The sequence below is a fragment of the Sinohyriopsis cumingii genome, chromosome 6 (genome assembly GCF_028554795.1).
Source record: "Sinohyriopsis cumingii isolate HCF-2022 chromosome 6, ASM2855479v2, whole genome shotgun sequence".
NCBI lineage: Eukaryota > Metazoa > Mollusca > Bivalvia > Unionida > Unionidae > Sinohyriopsis > Sinohyriopsis cumingii.
The window spans coordinates 108,293,308-108,308,287 of record NC_142966.1 but is presented as its reverse complement, the minus strand read 5'-3'; the positions used below and the strand labels follow the sequence as shown (position 1 = coordinate 108,308,287).

General features: G+C 35.4%; 1 protein-coding gene across 2 annotated transcripts in view; it reads left to right on the top strand.

The window, feature by feature from the left end:
• Window positions 1-14,980, top strand: part of LOC149797682 (WD repeat-containing protein 19-like) — a 68,265-nt gene that overhangs the window by 31,111 nt on the left and 22,174 nt on the right. For both annotated transcript variants that reach the window (XM_089962597.1, XM_089962596.1), the window contains 6 exons: window positions 3,052-3,290; window positions 4,284-4,359; window positions 6,689-6,771; window positions 9,321-9,461; window positions 10,650-10,739; window positions 14,285-14,409. In XM_089962597.1, coding sequence (XP_089818723.1) covers window positions 3,052-3,290; window positions 4,284-4,359; window positions 6,689-6,771; window positions 9,321-9,461; window positions 10,650-10,739; window positions 14,285-14,409 — 754 coding nt within the window. The remainder of the gene's footprint in view (window positions 1-3,051; window positions 3,291-4,283; window positions 4,360-6,688; window positions 6,772-9,320; window positions 9,462-10,649; window positions 10,740-14,284; window positions 14,410-14,980) is intronic.

Below are 14,980 nucleotides of genomic sequence, written 5' to 3'. Positions count from 1 at the left end.
ATGATATCATTATGGTAAAGGTACTGTGGACACACCATGACATCATTATGGTAATAGTGCTGTGGACACATCATGACATCATTATGGTAATGATACTGTGGACACACCATGATATCATTATGGTAAAGGTACTGTGGACACACCATGACATCATTATGGTAATAGTGCTGTGGACACATCATGACATCATTATGGTAATGATACTGTGGATACACCGTGACATAATTATGGCAATGGCACTGTGGACACATCATGATATCATTATGGTAATGGTACTGTGGATGCACCATGACATCATTATGGTAATTGTACTGTGGACACATCATGATATCATTATCATAATGGTACTGTGGATGCACCATGACATCATTATGGTAATGGTACTGTGGACACATTATGACATCATCATCATAATGGTACTGTGGATACACCATGACATCATTATGGTAATGGTACTTTGGACACATAATGACATCATTATGGTAATGGTACTGTGGACACAGCATGATATCATTATGGTAATGGTGCTGTGGACACACCATGATATCATTATGGTAATGGTGCTGTGGACACAGCATGATATCATTATGGTAATGGTGCTGTGGACACACCATGATATCATTATGGTAATGGTGCTGTGGACACAGCATGATATCATTATGGTAATGGTGCTGTGGACACACCATGATATCATTATGGTAATGGTGCTGTGGACATACCATGACATCATTATGGTAATGGTACTGTGGACACACCATGACATCATTATGGTAATGGTACTGTGGACACACCATGGTATTATTATGGTAATGGTGCTGTGGACACATCATGGTATTATTATGGTAATGGTACTGTGGACACATCATGATATCATTATAGTAATGGTACTGTGGACACATCATGATATCATTGTAACAGAATCAGTTAGACTGATAAAGTAACTGACATAAAAGTTGACAGACATCCAAAATGTAAGATGTGAGTTGTTGCAAATTTTATTTAGCTTCCTTTATCCAGAAAAAATGTGCCATAAATGGAATACAAATTTACATTATCATCAATACTTGAATTCATAGAAGTGATCCAGTCAGCTTTCAAGATGGGTTGCTGTTCATTTAGATCTTGAATTTCATGATTTTAGCATGTACAAAATCAATGACAAAAATTGATTCTCACAGTGAAAGTGAGTTAACAGGATTTCTTATTTAAAGACAGGATATTGAATTCAATAGATGTATTAACTGATCTGTGTCAATTTCTTGCAAACTCACATTGTGAAGAGAACTCTAAAAAGATACCAGATTTGTTAGTCAAAAGCTTTATTGCTATGATTCAGAGGCAGAATTGTTACTTGTACAAGTTTATATAAATGTTTCAAAAACCCTATCATAGAGGTTAGATAGAGGTCATAGAGGTTAGAGTTGTTCTGAGCCTACAGATGGCTCATGCTGGAAACTGTCTCAGTTTCCATGGTAACTGTATCTGTATGATTGCCTGAACATGGTGTCAGTCCATCGTAGGAAGACCATAAGCAAATGTTGGTATAGGTGAAGTATAAACATTTGGTGACAAGCCTTGTGCAGGCCCCAGCAGCAAACCTGAGTGGATTTTGAACGAGCAGTCTCATAGCGCCAAGCCAAAACATTGGGCCAGACTGCTTCTATTTGTTTTATCATATGAGGAAAGAAATGTTACACGTTTGGCTAGATTTTTTAGTACATTATTGGATAGATTACTTGCGGGAAATGTTATATATGGTTAGATGTTTTAGTACATTACTGGATAGATTACTTGCGGGAAATGTTATATATGGTTAGATGTTTTAGTACATTACTGGATAGATTACTTGCGGGAAATGTTATATATGGTTAGATGTTTTAGTACATTACTGGATAGATTACTTGCAGGAAATGTTATATATGGTTAGATGTTTTAGTACATTACTGGATAGATTACTTGCGGGAAATATTATATATGGTTAGATGTTTTAGTACATTACTGGATAGATTACTTGCAGGAAATGTTATATATGTTAAGATGTTTTAGTACATTACTGGATAGATTACCTGCAGGAAATGTTATATATGTTTAGATGTCTTAGTACAGTACTGGATAGATTACTTGCAGGAAATGTTACACATAGATGGATTAATTACAGGAGGGAAATGTTTCACATAGATGGATTAATTACAGGAGGGAAATGTTTCACATAGATGGATTAATTACAGGAGGGAAATGTTTCACATGCTTGGCTAGATGTTTCAGTACATTACTGGATAAATTACTTAATATAAAAGCTGTAGTTTTTGTTGTTAAAACAAAACTAAAGGCATTTTAAAAATTATTTTGTTTGGGGAGATAGGACTTGCAAGGCATGATTGGAAATAGTAACTGACATTGGGCACCAATATTTAAATCCAAGGAGAGTTCGGTCTCACCTGATTTCATCTTGGTAAGATGATGATACTTTGGTTTTTTTATTACTAAATAAAGACCAGAGGCATGGTAACAATTTCTTTCTTGGGAGGGCTGTATGTACAAGTTAATGGATGTTCTCCAGACACATGTATCTTGATCAGCTAATGTATTTAAAGAACATAATAGAGGAAAACTAGTACCTAGCCAGATGTGAGAGGTCATGGGTTCAAATCCCAGCTGAGTCATACCAAAGACTTATAAAAATGGTACTATCTGCTGCCTCACTAGGCGATCAGCAATAAGAGGTTAGTATTAGGACTGGTTGTCCTGGTGTCAGGATAATGTGAGTGGGTGGGACATCATGTTACCTGTCTGTGGCATCATGCCCCAGTGCAAGACATCACTATAAACTACTACACTGCAAACATCATCATGATATGACTGAAATATTATTAAAGCTACGTTAAAAATCCAAGACACACACGCACGCATGCACACACACAAACACACACACACACACACAAACACACACACATATGCAGTACCTGGCTGTATATGAACAGTGTCTTGAATAAGATGACCATTATAATCTTGGCACATGTTTCCAGTATGCTTTATCTATTGCCCTTGCAGATGAGACGAGATTTGCTGCACTGGGACAGTGCACTACAACTAGCCAAGGCTCTGTCACCTGACCAGATTCCCTACATTTCAAAGGAATATGCACAACAGTTGGAGTTTACTGGTGATTACATGAATGCCCTTGCCCACTATGAGAAGGGCATCACCAACCATGAACATGACAAAGATCATGATGAAATATGTGCCGCTGGTGTTGCCAGGATGTCTATCAGGATGGGGGATATCAGAAGGTAGATTGATTCGTAATCTGAGTCACAAGGGCATATTTACTTTGCACTTATTATCATTGTATATATATATATATATATATATATATATATATATATATATATATATATATATATATATATAATTTCTTAAAAGCATACTAATTTAAATTCTTTTCATTACCAAGCTTTTGCAGTACATTATCTGGTGGGTTGGTGATTCTTCCTGGGGTTTTCCTCCACCATTAATACTGGCCGCCATGCATAGCCTATCGTGTGCTGAAAAATGGCAGTAAACCCCACAACAACAGCAACAACAACAACAGCAGTACATTACAGGTTCTTTCTCAGCAAAAATGTTACAAAGAGTAGTTCAAGAATGAACTAAAAAAATTATGTATAATTTAGATGGCTCTCTGAAATGATGTAACTCTATAACTTACATACTTACATACACTAGATAAAACAGTGCCTCTCCCATGTTTGTAAACTTAGTTTTGAAGAATTATTGGGAAAGTATGTGTTTTCAGTAATGACAAGAATAGTAAACTTTTTGTCTTGAAATCTCTATGGAACTATGTTATTTATTATAATTCTCGGATTATCGATAAATGGATCAAGTTACTCTTTAAATGATATGCATAATTAACAGTGACAGACACATTCTCTTGTTGTATATGTATTTGTATAATTTGCATTTAAGATACCTATGATCTTTTGTGTTTAAAATACATTTATGTTTTAATTTTGATGCATGAACCATGCAGACTCAGATGATAAATACTTTTCTTAGATTTATGGAACTCGTTACTTTCATGTAGCAGCAGAATAGGAATGAATTTCATCAAAAGGTTATTAAAGTTGATGCATCATAATAAGGTTTGGTTTACGTTATCAGATATCAACCTTGATAAAAAAAATTAAAAAAGTTAATTACAACTTGTTTTGGAACCATTGGAAATCATTGCAGGAATTTTTAAAATGTTATACATGATTCGCTGTTACGCCTTTTTGCAGGGGAGTTGGTATGGCAAGCAAAATGCCAAGCAGAGTTCTAAAGAAGGAATGTGCTGCAATACTGGAGAGTATGAAGGTATACAATGATGACACAGTTTATATTTTACTGTGTTTACAGGTGTCTCATGTTTACACAGTTGTGAAAAGTGCAGACACAGATCTTCATTTGCATAATGTGATCACAGATCAGGGTCTATGCTTATTGTGTTTAGGCTCTAATAAACATTAATAAAGAAAAAAGTTTAAACAACAAGCTTTATAAAATTTAACAAGTAATTTATTTCCATGGAAAAACAGTGTAAAGATGGAGATAAAAAGAACTTATGGTTTTAAGAATCAAATCCAAATATAATCCAAGAATAATCCATGAATTACATTCTAGAAGTCTTAGTAATGAAATGTTCTAATGAATTTGAGTTCGAGTCCTGACGAAAAATCCAAAATGGAAGGTGATGACATATAATATAGCCAGTATAGTACTGTTGTATCTACAGTTCTTTGTTGATCCACAAACAATAATATTCTGGTGCTTGAATTCCGAATGAAATTTAATAAATGTCTTTGTCCAAGAATTCTTTATGAGCACTCAGATATTTCCAGGAAAAAGAATTAATGATTCCAAAAATAAAATTTCAACTCATCTGGTCACAACAAGATAAAACACCCAACTGACTAATTACTCTATAGGTTATGCAGTCTAAGAAAGATGCAAAATAGATAACCGTATGAGGGTCACGTGATCCCTTTCCTGAACAGGGTAGAAGCTATTTACATGTCTAAGGTCACGTATTCCAGTACAGCCTCAACCTCGCTCTATGTATCCCACAATAAAAATAAATTTTAAAAAAAGAAGTTGTTTACTCAGCTATTACTAATTTTGAATTAAGGTCAGGAACTAGGTCAGCTTTTAGATACAAAGTTTGGTGTTTACGACAAAACAGTCAGGTCAAACTAATTTCTGGAAAATATAAAATTCCAGTAAGCAAAATTACATTACTTTAACATGTACATTTTTTTATATAAAACTTACAGACAGTTAAATTAAATCATATATAAATTAAATCAAATATACATAACAGTGTGATCTTATTGCTTGAAATTGTCAGCAGACCAAACAGCTTATAGTCAATAATCTGTTAGGACTTCATGTGATCATTGATCAGGGACAATATTATTGCTTGATATCATCATTTAAAATGAACAGTTTTTGGACCCTGATGTACCAAGTCTTTATGTGATCACAGATCATGGTCCAATCTTATTGCTTGAAATAGAACAACAAACAGCTTATAGACCCTGATCTTTCAACTCATTATGTGATCACATATTAGGTTTTGTACTTTTTGATTGAATTCATCTGTAGAATAAAAAGCTTACAAATGGTGATCTGCCATTGCTTTGTGTGATCATAAATCAGGGTTTGTGTTTAGAGCTTGAAATTATCAGTAGAACAAACATCTTATCAGTCCTGGTCTACAAGCTCTTTTTTTGATCACAGACCAGAAATAACTGTTTTGTTGGAAATCATTAGTAAAACAGGTTATAGACCTTGATTTTTCAGTTGTTTATGCAATCACAGATCAGGGTATGTGCTTCTTGCTTGAAATCTTCTGTGGAATAAACAGCTTATAGCTGGTGATCTGCAAGTGCTTTATGTGGTCATAGATTGCTTGAAATTGTAATAAGCTGGTCTGTGATTGTTTTATGTGATCACACATCAGGGGTCTGTGCTTATTGCTTGAAATCATCAGTAAACAGCTTGGTCCAACAGCACTTCATTTGTTCACTGATCAAGGTCCGTGGTTATTGTTTAAAATCAAAAGTAGAACAAATAGCTTATAGGCCCTCATCCACCAGCACTTTATAAAACCACAGATTTATTGGGGAGTGTGGGTGTTCACAGTTGGATATGTGTAAGTAAATACTCTATTTAGTAGAAGGATGGAAATCACACACCATCAAGGGATATCTGGTAATTCTTTATCATTGAAACATGAACACATTGTGTTTCTTAAACTTTGCCATGAATAAAGTTTTGCATTCGGTTGTTTTTTTCTTCTTCCAAATGCAGTGATTTAGCTTTTCTTTGAGGAAGTGAAATGGTTAGAGTACTTCTGTATTTTTATGTGTGTAGATGGGAAATTGAATCTCATTCCCAGAGCAGATTCAGTGAATGAATTTCTTCTTTGAAAAATAATTTTGATGTTTAACCATCCTCAGTTATAATAAAAGTGATCTTTTATTTGTATTTCTTAAAATGCAAAATTTACATCCATTGGATAGCATTCTATCTCGATGTTTTTTTCTCTGATCTGATAATTAATTCACATGGACATTATTGTTGATGAAATAAATGTAGTGTGAAATTACAAACCATATAAAAGTTATTTTGTCTGTCATTTCAGCAATGGTCAGAGGCAGCCATGCTGTATGAGCAGGGAGGATTTTATGACAAAGCAGCCTCTGTGTACATCAGGAGTAAGAACTGGTAAGATCCACTTGTCTGCTATTACTCGATGCATTTATACAGTATGTATCTAGTTTGTGTATTTAAGCATGCTCAGAGTTTATGTTTTTTTATAATATGTATAAATTTTAAGAATAACTATTTGATTTGAGATTAAAAAATAAAGATAGCAGGATTAAATTGATTTGATTGGCAGTGACTATGTGTAACCCTGATTGGAACACAATTGGGCCTTCCCATCAATTATTGAATTTTGTTTTTAGGCACAATGTGTTTTGATTGAGTACAGCCCCATATAGTTTCTACTAACAAACACAGTTGGTGGTCCCAGATCACTACATCTGGATAACAACAAAAATCAGCTAAAACATAAGGAGAAAACAATATTTTGGTGCGTTTTATTGGAATGTGCTAGTGTATTTTCGAATGTATCACTGCAAAAAATTTAGAAGAACAATCTATATATAAAGGAGGTGCCCCAAGTGGCCAAGTGATTTAAAGTGCCTGCCTTACCAATTACGGCCATCTCACCTCTGCCTGGGTTTGAGTCATTGGCTTTGCCATGTGGGTATGTGAGAAAGTTGCCAGTAGCTTCCATTGGGTCGTTGGTTCTTACTGGGATTTTCCCAGGTTCTTCCTCCACCAGTTATACTTGCCACCATGCATAACCTATCTTTTGCTGAGAAATGGTGTTCAAACCCTACAAAAACAACAAAAGGAGATAAAGCAAAGGTAACAACATATGAGTTGTCTCCAGTATGTGATTTCAAGAAGATTTTTTTAAAATCATGAATGTTACTTTGATATAATTAGGTTCTCATGGAAGCACTTGCCTGCATAACCATGACGAGATTGTTTCAATTATTCTTTGAATACATTACCTAATCATAATACATTAGGAGAACTGCCACTACCTCACAAATCCAGCCCTCTCAGATGCTACTTTTAGCTCAAGGGAGCTACAAGTTGTCTGCCAACCCATTTGGTGGTCAGGCAGTGATCTCCCCTTACATATAAGACTTGGCAGCAATGCACAAGGATATCTTAGTTATTACTAGAGTGGAAGGCACACTCACAATGGATGTAACAGTGGGGAGGCTGGGAGGGTGTATGTGTATTATGATTGGGTAAGTATTTTTGAAGAAATGTATTTTACTAGGAAAAATTGGTTTCTTCTTTGAATACATTACGCAGTCATAATACCTTAGGAGAATAAGAGGTGGAGGGAGGTACATCCTCTTACCCCGGAGATAAAAATTTCTGATCCCCAACAGTATGAGAGCTTCCAGGTAGCCCGAATGGAGGAGACGTCATCTGTCAGAGCGTGGTTTCAAAAGGGAAAAATTTCCACCCACAAATCCACCTAAAAGCAGTATCTGGGAGGGCCAGATTTGCAAGGTAGTGGTTGTTCTCCTAAGATATTATGATTGGGTAAATATTTTTGAAGAAACATATTTTACTAGGAAAATTTGGTATTTCAGTTGTCTAAGAACATGTTCTTGTTTTGAGACAAATTTCTGATATTTGTTGCTGGACTGGTTATAGACCAGAAGAGCATATGAGATGATCTGTTGTTCATTATCTGTCTTCTTTGCCCGTCTGTCTGTCTGTTAACACAAGTTTTTTAACACTACTTCTCATAAAAGTCTTCAAGGATTACTATGAAAGGTCTAGATGGTCATAAATGAAAATAGTGCTACTCAGTCATCCAATGTGGCCACCACTACTGTGGCTGTCATGAATCTCTTGTTGCTGCTTTTTCTCCTGCCTGGCCCATAGCTTTGTATTAGTCTGAGAGATTGTCAGGACATTTTTCCAATGACATCATATTTGGATGTTATGTTGAATATGATAAGACTTGTGGTCAGTGTCAGGACAAGGGGATATATAATTGAGTGCCTTGTATTCTTGTCCAGTTTATAACTTTTGAACTACTGAAGATCCTATAAGGAAACTTTCACTAATTGTATATCATGTATAAATTGTATCATGCCCATTTCCTCAAGGTGAAGGTCAAGCCAGAGAAAATATAAATGAATGATTATTCATGTATGGTTATAACATTTCATCCAGTGAAGATATGTTAATGAAACTAACCTTTTACATATTGTGAAATAATTTAATCCAGCTGTCACTTTTAAACCCTACAGATATTTTGATGGAACTTTACCCAAGTCCACACTTTATCATAAAGTAGTCAGAAGTCAAGGTCATTAATAGGGAAGAAGTAAATGGAAACGCACATCATGAGTCATTTGTGGTATACTTGTTAATTTATTGGTTTTAGGCTGATTGTGTAACATGTTTTAGCTACTTCTATGTAAAATGCATTTGAATGTATTGATTTTATGCTGGTGTTTAAAAAAAATCATCTAACTTTTTATAACACAGGAAACCACCAACAAATGGTACAAGTAGGTACCAGAACTAAAATTCTAACTCACTGAAGTTAAAGAAGCAAAGGAAGCAAAATACTGCTATACTATCAGAGTCCTTGTAGTTTTTTTTCAGGATGATTAAAAAGATGGAATAATCAAGAATTGATCATTTTACTGTGCATTTTTACAAAGGACCAAAGTGGGTGAAATGTTGAACCACATCACCTCACCTAAGATTCATATACAGTATGCAAAGGCAAAGGAAGCTGATGGAAGATACAAAGAGGCTGCAGATGCATTCAAGAGAGCAAAGGACTGGGACAATGTCATAAGGTATGCAAGATTCGCTATGCATTAAAGAGGGCAAAGGACTGGAACAATGTTATAAGGTCTGCAATGTTCACTATGCATTGACGAGTGCAAATTATTGGGACAGTGTCACAAGGTATGCAAGATTCACTGTGTTCAAGAGGGCAAAGGACTGGAACAATGTTATAATGGTAATGCAGTATTCATTATGTATTGAAGAGTGCAAATTATTGGGACAGTGTCACAAGGTATGCAAGTTTCACTATGTGTTCAAGAGGGCAAATTACTTGGACAGTGCCATAAGGTATGCAAGATTCACTATGTATTTAAGAGGGCAAAGGACTGGAATAATGTTATAAGGTATGCAAGATTCACTATGCATTCAAGTGTGCAAATTATTGGGACAGTGTCACAAGGTATGCAAGTTTCACTATGTGTTCAAGAGGGCATATTACTTGGACAGTGTCATAAGGTATGCAAGATTCACTATGTATTTAAGAGGGCAAAGGACTGGAACAATGTTATAAGGTATGCAAGATTCACTATGCATTCAAGAGTGCAAATTATTGGGACAGTGTCATAAGGTATGCAAGTTTCACTATGTATTTAAGAGGGCAAATTACTGGGACAGTGTCATAAGGTATGCAGTATTCACTATGCATTCAAGAGTGCAAATTATTGGGACAGTGTCACAAGGTATGCAAGTTTCACTATGTATTTAAGAGGGCAAATTACTGGGACAATGTCATAAGGTATGCAAGATTCACTATGCATTGAAGAGGGCAAATGACTGGGACATTGTCATAAGGTATGCAATATTCACTATGCATTGAAGAGGGCAAAGGACTGTGACAGTGTCATAAGGTATGCAATATTCACTATGCATTAAAGGGGGCAAATGACTGGGACAGTGTCATTAGGTATATGAGTGTTCACTGTCCAAAATCAAATACACATGATACAAGAGCTATAGTGAACAAAATTTATACAACAGAATTGCATATCGATAGACAGTTAAAATATTTTATCAGTACTGTATTACTAAATGAAGCATTCCTATTAGGGGTGGGGTGTGTTTGAGAGAGAGAGAGGCTTCAAATGCTAGAACTTAAATCTTCCAGTCTCCACCTGTAGATTTATGCATTTTGATTCAAACTTTTTATTTCTACTCCTTGTATATTTTTGTTTATATACATTGTTGTCATTTTGCAGAATTGACCTCGAGTTCCTACAAAATCCTGATGAGGCTGTCAAAATTGTGAGGGAGACTAAGTCAGTGGAGGGAGCCAAGATGGTGGCCAAGTGAGTCTTCACAGTTATTATTGTCTTTCTCCTCATTTGCCTCTTCATTGTTGTTGTTTTCATTATCATTTTCTTCACAAATCTAATATTTTTAATGTTATGTTTGTCAGGCGTTCATCATAAAATGTTACGTTGCAAAGTTTCACGCAGTTGTGAATCAGTTTTTTTCTTCTCGGTTACATTATACCAATACTGACATGGGTAGCTGTATTATTTATTACATTATAGAAATACTGACATGGGTAGCTGTATCATTTATTACATTATAGTTGTACTGACATGGGTAGATGTATCATTAATTACATAATAGCAATATTGACATGTGTAGCTCTATCATTTATTACATTATAGCAATACTGACATGGGTAGCTGTATTATTTATTACATTATAGAAATAAAGTCAACTCCTTACAGTGGTGAATGGTATATACTACAATGAGTAAACTCCTTACAGTGTTACATGGTACATGAATACTTAAGTCAACTACAGTTGGGTCTCAGGTTACGAATGAGTTCTGTTCTTAAGGACATTCATAACCCGATGTTGTAGATGTCGGAATTTGTACTAAAATGTTTGTGCCCAGTAAGGAACCATTGACAAAAATAATGCTTTATAAATGTTTTTTTACCAAAAAAGCCTCAATCTCAAAAAGAATGACAGTGTAGTAAAATGCAGTAAATTGCAAAACAAACAATTTAAACTAAAAACATTTAATAAAATTAAAATTTCATGGTAACTCTACCTTATGAATTAACATCAGCAGTTTTGGTAAACAATAATGATTCATCATGGAGGTGGAGTTTTTCAACTCTTGTGAAGAATTAGTGCAATGAAGTGTGAACAGACACTTTCTTTTTCTCTTCGTAAATTTCTTTGTAGCACTGACGAGCTTCGGTAACACCTCTGTATACACTGGTGAATCCTACTCTTCAAATTTTGCCATTCATGCTCAACTAGATGAAATGGAATTGCCTTGGTTCCAAACTTTCGATTTCTATTGTTCTAACATGTGGGCTTCGATTTCCATCAGGTCTTCATTGCTGAGTTCCTTTTCATGTGATTCTATCAGTGCTGTGACATCATCATCATTAATTTCCACAACATTCTTCCTTGCTTCAGTGGTACTGTCCTCAGAAAAACATTCCAAACTGTTTGCAAATTGAGGACGTTTTTTCCAAACAGGTCTTGAAAGATCTTATCACCCCTGGTCCATTGGTTGAATCAAAGATGTTGTATTTGAGGGTGAAAATACAACTTTGACATTTGGATGGATATCATCTAAAGTTGCAGGTTGGCCAGGGGCATTATCAAGCACTATAAATACCTTGAAGGGGAGATTCTTAGACATGTAGTAATGCTCAACCTCGGGCACAAAATGATTTACAAACCAGTCTAAGAACATAACTAATGTAACCTATGCCTTCTTGTTGACCTTCGAAATGACTAGTAATATTGCTTTAAAAATGCCTTTAAGTGCATACGGATTTTTGCTATGGTTAACCAGCAAAGGCTTCGGTTTGAAATATCCAGCTGCATTACCCCCATCAATAAGTTTAGCCATTCTTTATTTGCTTTAAGGTCTGGCAATGACTTTTCTTCTGTTGATGTGTGGTAAGGCATTTTTTTCCAGAATAAACCTGTTTCATCTACACTGAACACTTGTTCAGGCCAACACCTCCCTCTCATAAACTCAGCCAAAACAACAGGAAATAAAATTGGCTGCAGCCAAACCTGCACTAGCTGCTTCCCCTACCATTTTATGATGATGTAAATTAGCTCTCACTTTGAAACAATTAGACCACCCCTTACTTGCACTGAACTGTTCACTGGATTTACCTTGCACCCCATGAACTGCCTTTAAGTCTTCATAATGTGTTCTAGTCTTTTCTTGAATCAAGTTCTGGCTAACTGGCATATGCCATTGATTCAGGTCCTCCAATCCTTCCATTTCAATAAGCAAACCACTATGCTGCTTAGTAATGATCATAGATTTCATTTATGCCAATCCTTTAACATGTTCCATAATGCAGACTTTGCTTCAAAATTGTGCTGATTATAGATCGGCTATAGCCTATCTCCTTGCCAATTTGCGATGATGTTTTTCCTTTTCCTGCACACTTTATTTCCACTTTCCTATCCATTGTTATTTGTTTCTTTTTCTTAGCATCACCGTCACTTCCACTGCCTACACACTTTGGAGGCATTTTGAGGGAACAAAATGTTGTTTATATCACTAACCAGAGATCATGAGACAATACATGTGTAGTAAAGGAGATCATGAGACAATACATGTACATGTGTAGTAAAGGAGATCATGAGACAATACATGTACATGTGTAGTAAAGGAGATCATGAGACAATACATGTACATGTGTAGTAAAGGAGATCATGAGACAATACATGTACATGTGTAGTAAAGGAGATCATGAGACAATACATGTACATGTGTAGTAAAGGAGATCATGAGACAATACATGTACATATGTAGTAAAGGAGAGCATGAATTAATGACACATCCCTATGCCTCGGGCATCAGTGATGACTGGCATAGTTCAGCTATCTCTTTGTGTCCGAACTATTTCGCCTTGTTTGTAAGTAGTAATGAACTGATGCTGCTACAATTACATGTAGATATAAATTGAAATTAATTTGAAATTGAAAAATTGAAAGTCTCGTTCGTATGGGCAGGTTGCCATAAATTGAGACCGCCTTAACTAGAGACCCAACTGTACTTGTTACATGCTACATAAAACCTTGAGTCAATTCCTTAGTGTTACTTGGTATATAGAACCTTCAGTCAACTCCTAACAGTGTTACATGATATATAAAATCTTAAGTCAGCTCCTTACATTGTTACATTTTATATACTACAATTAGTAAATTCCTTACAGTGTTAATTGGGACATAAAACCTTGAGTCAGCTCCTTAGTGTTACATGGTACATGAAACTTTGAGTAAACTCATTAGAGTTACATGGTATGTACAACCTTGAGTCAATTCCTTACAGTGTTACATGGTATATAAAACCTTGAGTCAATTCCTCAGTGTGTTACCTGGATTACAAAACCTTGAGTCAACTCATTACAGTGTTACATGGTATATAAAACCTTGAGTCAGATCCTAACAATGTTACATGGTATATAAAACATTGAATCAACTCCTTAGTGTGTTACATGGTACATAAAACCTTGAGTCAACTCCTTACAGTCTTACAAGGCAACTGCTTTGGGTGATGCTTAGTCATTTCACTTATTTGATGATCAGAATTTCAAACTCATCTCTAACAGGAATGAAATGTTTAAAACTTGTATTATACAAGACGCATTGAGTTGTGGTATGTTGTGGTCTGTATCATATTACATACACTCATACTAGATCCAGTGCTTATTCTTTCACCAGTAAAGTCTAGTCAAGACACATTATCACTTTCCAGCATCAACAGCCTAAGCAGTTATTTGAGTGACATTGTTAAGATGCATAGTAATTGCTGTTGAAAAAGATATATTATTGGAACCCTTGTTAATGGACTATTTTTCTGCCACAGGTTTTTCCAGAGGCTGAATGATTATGCCTCTGCTATCCAGTTCCTTGTGATGTCCAAGTGTAATGATGAAGCATTCCAGCTGGCTCAGGCTCACAACCAGATGGAAGTCTATGCTGATATTATAGGTGATTACTTTGTGCAATAAATACAGATACTCTGGGTTCACTTCAGATGGAAGTCTATGCTGATATTATAAGTGATTACTTTGTGCAATAAATACTGATACTCTGGGCTCACTTCAGATGGAAGTCTATGCTGATGTTATAGGTGATTACTTTGTGCAATAAATACAGATACTCTGGGTTCACTTCAGATGGAAGTCTATGCTGATGTTATAGGTGATTACTTTGTGCAATAAATACAGATACTCTGGGTTCACTTCAGATGGAAGTCTATGCTGATAGTATAGGTGATTAATTTGTGTAATAAATACATGTGTAATAAATACAGATACTCTGGGTTCACTTCAGATGGAAGTCTATGCTGATAGTATAGGTGATTAATTTGTGTGATAAATACAGATACTCTGGGTTCACTTCAGATGGAAGTCTATGCTGATGTTATAGGTGATTACTTTGTGCAATAAATACAGATACTCTGGGTTCACTTCAGATGGAAGTCTATGCTGATAGTATAGGTGATTAATTTGTGTAATAAATACAGATACTCTGGGTTCACTTCAGATGGAAGTCTATG